General features: G+C 33.3%; 2 protein-coding genes across 2 annotated transcripts; both read left to right on the top strand.

Annotated features, from left to right (window-relative positions):
- Positions 1-170: 170 nt before the first annotated feature.
- LOC135928430 (uncharacterized) lies at positions 171-3,695 on the top strand. Its single transcript, XM_065464889.1, has 7 exons — positions 171-189; positions 283-336; positions 742-807; positions 865-921; positions 1,051-1,118; positions 1,521-1,649; positions 2,794-3,695. The coding sequence occupies exons 2-7, from the start codon at positions 286-288 to the stop codon at positions 3,677-3,679; spliced, it is 1,257 nt and encodes a 418-aa protein (XP_065320961.1). The 5' UTR covers positions 171-189; positions 283-285; the 3' UTR covers positions 3,680-3,695.
- Positions 3,696-5,819: 2,124 nt separating this feature from the next.
- LOC135928861 (uncharacterized) lies at positions 5,820-7,094 on the top strand. Its single transcript, XM_065465325.1, has one exon. The coding sequence runs from the start codon at positions 5,820-5,822 to the stop codon at positions 7,092-7,094; it is 1,275 nt and encodes a 424-aa protein (XP_065321397.1).
- The last annotated feature ends 957 nt before the right edge of the window (positions 7,095-8,051 follow it).

Raw genomic sequence — 8,051 nt, 5'->3', positions numbered from 1 at the left:
AGCGGAAAATATTAAACCGATTTTTCAATCATTCTTTAATAGTAAAAATTTTTTTTAGTATCATTATTATTACTATCACAGACCCGAAGAAGTACTACCATCTGGACGGCCCGGCCCGGATTTTTTTCAAATATTTTTCCCGACCCGGCCCGACCCGGTCGGTTTGATTTGGGTTGACCAGGTCTGCAGGTCTCTGATTATTAATATTCTTTTTATATAATATTGGGACTATTTTTAAAAAATGTTCATCTATATGTAAAAAAAATATTATATTATTAAAAGATTATGGAAAAGGATATATATGAGAGATGTAGTAGGTATTCACGAATTTACCAAGTATATAAATGCATTACTTTCTTATATTGTTAAAAATAACCTAGGTTTCCAGGGATTTCTAGGAATTTTTAATAAAAGACATTTTTATGATTATTCATAAACCGAAATATTACACTTTCTTTGAACATTTATCCAGTAGGAATGAACTATTTTTGTAAAGTGGTCAGGGTTCTTACTGAAGTCTTACTTACACAATAGAAACGAGCTAGCACGCTTTTGAAAGGCTCACAAAATTCTTATTCATTTTAGGATATTTAGGGTTATAATATACCCCGTTAAATATAAAATGGAAAAATTATTGTTAAAAAAAAATAAAGCGTCCTAAGCGTTATTATAAGATTACAAAACGCTATATTTTTTTGCGTTCCATCTTGATACATATTTTTTCAAATTTTTTTTGTATAGGAGGTCAATTTCGAAACGACAAACGTGATAAGAACGTGCGGTTCCACATTGCCCCTTGATATTAAGGTAGAAGAAACTAAAAATGTCACTCAATTTATTTTGACACATTTAATATTTTTATAGCCAATCAATGACCATGAAATGAGATTGATCTGCGGGGAGATTCAAAGCGTGGCTCAAGTTTGTTTTTATTCTATTTTTTGGATTTTACTACTTTACTTCTTATAATAATTATTCTACTAATCTCTTAAATATATATTTCACAAATAAATATTTTTATATATGTATATGATCATCAAAATTTGCCAGGAAATATCTTACAAGAATTATAAAAAATTAACAGCGATACAACAAGAATTGGCCATTTACCTTCAAAGGTTAACATAAATATGTATATAATTATAATAACTTTTATAACGGCGAATAACGTCGCTAAAACCGGTCGGACCTAAAAAAAGGATACCAATTATATAAATCAGATGCCTAACAGGTCCGGTCTTTGTCCGTTTGTCTAACGTTTTCCATCCCTGCCATTTTTCAGCATATTTTTGTTGAATTACTATTAATAGCAAGCGCGGCTTGCCTTAAGATTTCTGGTGGAAAATAGGCATTCTTCGATCCAGGGAAAAACATAAATTTTGAATCATTTGATCTGTTGCATACCAAGTCTATAATGCTTTTCTTGGTCAAGATGTTGTTATACACAATTAATGATAAATTTTTTTTTCTTTCATTCTTTCCCCTAAATTATTAATTTTTTTTTTATAAAAATGATATAGGAAAAGTCGCGCTTTTGAATACGATTGTCAAAGGATGGTTTATATGGGTGCCCTTGGAGACGGTGGCTGGAAAACGTGTCAAGATGAGTCCTACCTATTAAAGTCCCCTTGTCTAGTATATTCTTTCGGGTAACAATGCGCCTACATTGAATTTGAGAGATTCGTATCTAAAAAAAATAAATATTATAAACTGCTAGTAGCCTTTTACTCCATTTGCCATATGGCCCTGCCCTCGTCTACCCAATTGATTTAAGCAGATTTGATTGTCTAGAATATATCTAGCTATACCCAATATAGTATCCCCCCCCCCCCGAAAAATGTATCTCTATGCTCCGATACATTTTGAAGCAATGTTATTATTCAATTGTTATCTATTTAACCGTCATACGATTTACAATGTAGCAAGAAAATATTTGGGGCATTTTTTTGGGGGAAGACATGGCAAAACATTTTATCATCAAAGATTTATTGGCTCTATTTTGGGAGATTATATTTTTAACAAAACTAGGATTTTGAGATTTGGTTAAGGAAATGCAAGTATTTGAACTCTCTGCTGATGGCTGCGTTTTATATTCTTTTATATTCTTTCTCTATCTTTATCTTCGCTAGAGTTATTGACCATGTTATTCATCATTCATTGCGCAAAAAATAAAATTTGCCTGGTTCACGTAATATTCAATCAACTGAATTTAAAATCAAAAATATAATCTAAAATAGGTATACAGATTTCTCTATAAAAAAAATTATTTTTAATAGAGATGCCGATACTTTTTGTGGAAGTGTTTCTATATACAGATACAACATTTTAGTATCTAGATGCTTTAACAATAAGTCTGATTTTAATAATGCCATCGGGATCGATAATTTAGAATCTCTCAATTTCCTGAAAGAAATTTGGAAATTGTATACTTGTAAATTTAATCTTAGTTTTGACATTAGAAGTTTATGAGAACCGGGGCTAAATAAAAACAAGGAACTAGTGTTGTTAAATCCTTAGACTACAGTTTAGAAAACAGTATCCGAATTTAGGTCATTGAATCTAAGTTTTATAAACTTTGCCACAAAATCCGTTCCATCTAGCCCCGGTCTACTCTAAACGCCGGAATACATTTTTCGATTTAGATTTTGCAATTTAAAATATCGCTCCCGGTAAATGATTTAAAATGGAGAGACTCCGAATTACCCCCTTAATTTGATATCGTTACGACATACAGATATATATATGAATATTTAAATTAGTTTTATTTTATAAAAAATATTTCTTCCATTTCAGAATAGGGCAAGATTGGACATTCGAAAACGCCTTAATATTGCACGGCTGCCAAATACATTCCTTTGATCCTACCATTGGCTTAAAGAGTTTCGTCCGTTTTCCGTCCAATGTATTTCACGACGTCGGGATAAGGCAGGAAAATGATCCTCCAGTAGCGAAGAAGATTAAACTGATCTCGAAGCGTTTGACGGCGGATTTGAGGCAAGATGGACACCTTTCAAAGATGATCGACGTAGATGATTATTACGGAGTTATACGGAAACCCGGCAGGTTTAGGATCAAAAAGGCGTGGATACGCCCATCAAAGTCGATGGGAACTGATCTTGGAAGGGGGATATTTGATAGCGAGAAAAAAAAATTTAATTTCAAAACCGCTTCTTACAAGGACAGGTACGTGATAGAGCCCATAGAAACCAACGAGACGCGGCGGATGATATATCAAAATGGCGATTCAATTTGGTGGAAATCTTTGCCTTTCACAGATATAACGAGAATGCTCGGCCATGGTGATACCGTCATCGATATACTTAAGTTAGATATCGAGGGAGGTGAGTGGGATATACTGGCGAGCTTGCTGAACATTCCAGTTCCGGAAAATTCCGATCTGGGCTCAAGTTTTGACGGAAGTAAGACTCACACCACTAACGGTTCCTCGAACTTTAAATTGAGAAATATCAGGCAAATGCTGTTGGAGTTTCACGTGTGGGGTGTATTCTCTGAATCTATAAAGGCGTTAAACCGAGTGAAACGGGTGTTCGATGGGTTACACAATGCGGGCATGAGACTATTCTATTCTTGTGGGAACGTTGGAGACCTTTATTCAATTGTTTCTTTTGGTTGTTACAGTTTTTCTTTCGTCAATATCTCCATGTTAAACCCTACCTAATATTTAACACGTTTATATCGATACACATTTTGTCAGAAAATGAACGCGAAATAAAATTAGAAAGAAACTCAATTTTAAAATTATCTTCCTACTGGTAAGGAGTGTAAATGCATTTTTTTTAATAATAATAATATGTTCACCTAAATATCATGAAAATAGAAAACCTTTCGTTATAATTAGAAAATCCGATGGCTAAGGATATAGTGTTGCTAAAGGGCTCAGTGGCCAGAAAAATATAGCCTAAGCCTTGATATTTCGATAAAATATATCTAGACCTGTGTTCCTTCTATGAGCCAAATCTTCAGGCCTGCGTAATATTTTTCTGGAGTGAAGTATTGAGATAGCCCTCTTTTAAAAATTGGCTCAAAACGAGCCGTTTTAAACAACACTCACTGGTAAGGAAGAACAAAATGTCGAAAATATAAATGTATAAATACCATCAAAATAATTTTTTAATGTTTTACTTTGTTATTTGAATAAGTAACATTACAGGAGGTGGGTGGGGCATTCATTGTAGCTTTCATTTTGTTTTTTTTTTAAAGATTTTGTCGGAAAATGTTTTGCCACAAACCCGAGTTTGTTTATCATAAGCAATTATTTGTTTTATTTTGCTAACACTTAATTTTTTTTAAAGAAATTGGGTTATAAATTTTTTTTTTTTGTAAATTTAATTTAATATACTACTTCAGAGAAGAAGAAAGAATGAAGAGAAGAGAAGAAGAAGAAGAAGAAGAAGAAGAAGAGAAGAGAAGAAAGAGAAGAGAAGAAGAAGAAAGAGAAAGAAGAGAGAAAGAGAGAAAGAAGAAGAGAGAGAAGAGAGAGAAGAGAAGAGAGAGAAGAGAAGAGAAGAGAAGAGAAAGTGTAAAGAAGCTTATGACATTGTAATAGTTTACAATCTTTTTAGGAAACATAAAAAACTTTTAAACATTTTTGTATAATAGAAACTTATAAAAGATTTTTTTTAAAAAAAAAGAGATTTTAATTTTTATAAGGGTAAAATGTTGAGCTAAATTTTATATTCTATTCGTTAAATTTTGAAGAATAAAATATATATTCCCTAGGCAAATTTTCTTTCTTTCTTTACTATTTTCTTGATTATCTTCCATTTTTTAAAAATATTTTTTTTTCCCTTTCATATAATGGCTGCTGCATCCAAAATATCATAAAATTAAATTCGCAAATCTATCACAAACCTTAATATAGTTGAAAATAAATAAGCTTATTTTTGAATATAAAAATCAAAAACGTGTCCAAAAAACAATTTCTATAAAAATTATATAAATATAAATTTTAAAAAATTTTGAAACTTTGTGAATTTCTTTTTTTTTTATAAAAAAGAAAAAGATTTAGGACATACACATTTCTTTTTCTATTTTCTTTTATATGATGTATATATTTTTTATTTGCCTCGAAAAATGCCATTTTATTATAAATAACTTTAATTCATTTTAAAAATTCATTTAATAAACTTCTATACCATAATTTGTAATCTCTTTGTAAGTTCCTCGTCATATGACCTTTTTCATTCTTTCTTCCTTAATAAATTTGGTTATGAAATTATGATTTTTCAATTATAAAGGATTTTGAAATGAAATGTAGTAGATTTTGATATGAAGTGTTTGCTTCTTTTTCCCTTTACCCCCCAAAAATTTATATCACAATGGCTTATCTAATATTTTACTTAAGGGATGTAGAGGAAGGGGGGTGGGGAGAAGTCAAATTCAAATTATTATTTAAACAAAGATATGGAGTGAAAAGGGATGTTTATCAAAATATGTTTTTTAATTTAGAATGAACTTAGAAAATTAAATTATAATATATAGTTAATTTCTTGGGGTTACCCATCCGTTTAGCAAAAAAAAAATGGCGTGCCCTGCCAAATGAAATTTGTTTTTCAACCTTTGTAGTTGAAAATTTAAATTTTTATTTATCTAGTGGAACTCTAAGGTCATATTGTATTGAATAATATGTTATAGGTTGCCTTTGTTTAAAATCATAAAAAAAATAAAATAAATTATTTTTTTTTTTTTTACAGGGTGTAGGCAATATGAATAATAATCGGTTCATTCATTGTGTAGCAATTTTATATGACTTTTATGATTGTATTCCTTAAAAAAAATCATTTCACTGAACTCGTATTATGCCTATTTTTTCGACCAACAAATTGTCGCGTTCCCGTAAACATTTGTGTAAAATCGTCGTTTTGATCTTTCTGTCAGTTACCTCGTTCGTAGGAATAGTCAAATGGTTTGAATCACATTCGGTGTATATTCCGGTTAATCCGGCAAATTTACCGAGAAAAAACTTCAAAATCTTGCACGACGCGGACCACGGTAATGAATCATTCGGCGTTGACGATCTAAATCGATTGGAACATGGCACTCCAATTCGTTTAAATGGGTCCAAAATCAAGTACGAACGCGTCAATTATACCGACCCAGGGGTGTGCGGCGAAGTTTGCGATATAAATATTCCGGGGCGTCCCGCAAAATTTTGGCCTTTCGTGGAAAAGGATGTTGATTGCCCTTTGATGATGAAAAAATTGACCACCGCGGACAAAAAGGAATGGCCGCCACCTAAACTACCCCCCGCCGAGATGTACGACCATTTCACCATGTTTGGCCGGATGCCCCTGGAGAAGAAGATATATTATTATTTGGACAATTACATGGGCAAAACGAGGCCGATGCCTATTACGGAAAAGGAAATACACATTAGAATAACGGCGCGTGCGCTGAGAATTCGAATGTCGACGTACGGAGTAATCGAGGAAGACATCTTGCAAATGGCTTTGACCAAATATTCTCACGCCGTGCGAGATAAAGTGGGACTCGATTTTGGCAGCAGTGATCCTTGGATCTCGACGTTAGCGTTATTGAACGGAGCATTCAAAATGTACATGTTCGATTACCGGATAACCATTTCTCTGTTCGACGAGATCGAAACGTTGACGCAACGCGAGCTGTACGACATCTGGTATAAACGGTCGATAGGCGTACCATTATACGGAGCGCGTCATCCGTCGGAATTTACGACGCGTGAGTATGGGGAAGTTAAGGAAAAAGGGAGGCCACAACCCGGGTTCGATTTCGCGATATCGTTTTCGTCGATTGAGCACTCGGGACTCGGGAGATACGGCGATTCCTTAAATCCGTACGGAGACTTGGAGGCCATGGCTCAGATCTGGTGCGTGATGAATCCGGGATCTCTTTTATTCCTCAACGTTCCGTTCAATCGTAATAGGTCAAGTTTGGTGTGGAATGCTCATCGAATTTACGGTCACGATCGGTTGCAACATCTAACGGCTAATTGGAAAGTTTTGGACGAATTCGACGGTTGTAAATTATCGAATGGGCTTAATTGCGACGAGGAGACGGCTATGACGTCCGTTTTATGGGTGTTAGAGAGAGTTTGAATTAATTCGTCATATGATTTTTGTAAATTAATATGTCGTGTTAAATGAGATCAAAAAAAAATAAAATGTTTTATTTTGAAGATTATAGTACTTTTAGAAGAAGTTACAAAAATTGTATCTTCAGTAAAATGTTGTTGGTTAAAATGTATATAAGTATTTGATTTTCGAATTTTGGCTCATTTATTAATATAATAAAATATTTCGTAATTGTTCTTAAATTTAAAAATTTGCGAAAAATATAAGCGGTAACCTTTTTTTTTTCTAAGAGGAAAACGGTTTATCTAATTGATTTAAGATTTTATAGAATCAAATTCCAACCTTTATTCATTATGGCAGCCAGCCAAATTAATAAGATTTTGGGAATCAAAAAGGATGGATTTTCCGCCATATATCACATTCTAAACAAAACAAAAAATTTCTACAATGTGCCCGTTACAATAGGAAGAATTTGACAAAATATGTATAACATCATTTTATCGCCGGGGTGGTGCAGTGGTGTCTGATGAAGGCTTGTAGAACCGAAGGTCCCAGGTTCAATCCTGGGAAGGAGCTAAAAAATTTCGGGTTTTTCTTCGATGGTGTATGGCTTTAGACATATGATACGATAAATTTCTGAGCTGAGAAATGCCACCTTAGTCAACGACAGGCTTGGACAGCCGGGTGATAGGATACTTGTCCAATAAACCAAAAAAGGCCAGCTGAACTCGTGGGTCAGATGATAACGATTTCTTGGCCAGCGCTAGGATGATAGGATGATGGTAACCTCGGAGGCCGTTCAAACTCATATATAACATCATTCCCATTGCAATTTTACACGTGGAAAGGGTTCGTAGAAATTTTCTGATACAGAATTGAATTCTCTATTTGTATTCATTATATAACTAAAAATTGATTACGACACATCTCGAATGAGTCTTTGAAAATCATTTCTAGTACCAAAAAAGAAAAAAAATACCG

This window comes from Gordionus sp. m RMFG-2023, chromosome 4 (genome assembly GCF_954871325.1).
Source record: "Gordionus sp. m RMFG-2023 chromosome 4, tfGorSpeb1-WG-v2, whole genome shotgun sequence".
Lineage (NCBI taxonomy): Eukaryota > Metazoa > Nematomorpha > Gordioida > Chordodea > Parachordodidae > Gordionus > Gordionus sp. m RMFG-2023.
The sequence above is the reverse complement of the archived record's forward strand: the minus strand, read 5'-3'. Positions and strand labels throughout refer to the sequence as shown.

What these genes read in the sequence shown, in the direction of transcription:
- LOC135928430 (XM_065464889.1), top strand. Translation starts at nt 286, where the DNA reads ATGGAAAAGGATATATATGAGAGATGTAGTAGGTATTCACGAATTTAC. An exon ending in CATTGCCCCTTGATATTAAG is followed by an intron (nt 808 to 864) that starts GTAGAAGAAACT and finishes ATATTTTTATAG; the next exon opens with CCAATCAATGACCATGAAAT. An exon ending in AGATTCAAAGCGTGGCTCAA is followed by an intron (nt 922 to 1,050) that starts GTTTGTTTTTAT and finishes AAAATTTGCCAG; the next exon opens with GAAATATCTTACAAGAATTA.
- LOC135928861 (XM_065465325.1), top strand. Translation starts at nt 5,820, where the DNA reads ATGCCTATTTTTTCGACCAACAAATTGTCGCGTTCCCGTAAACATTTG.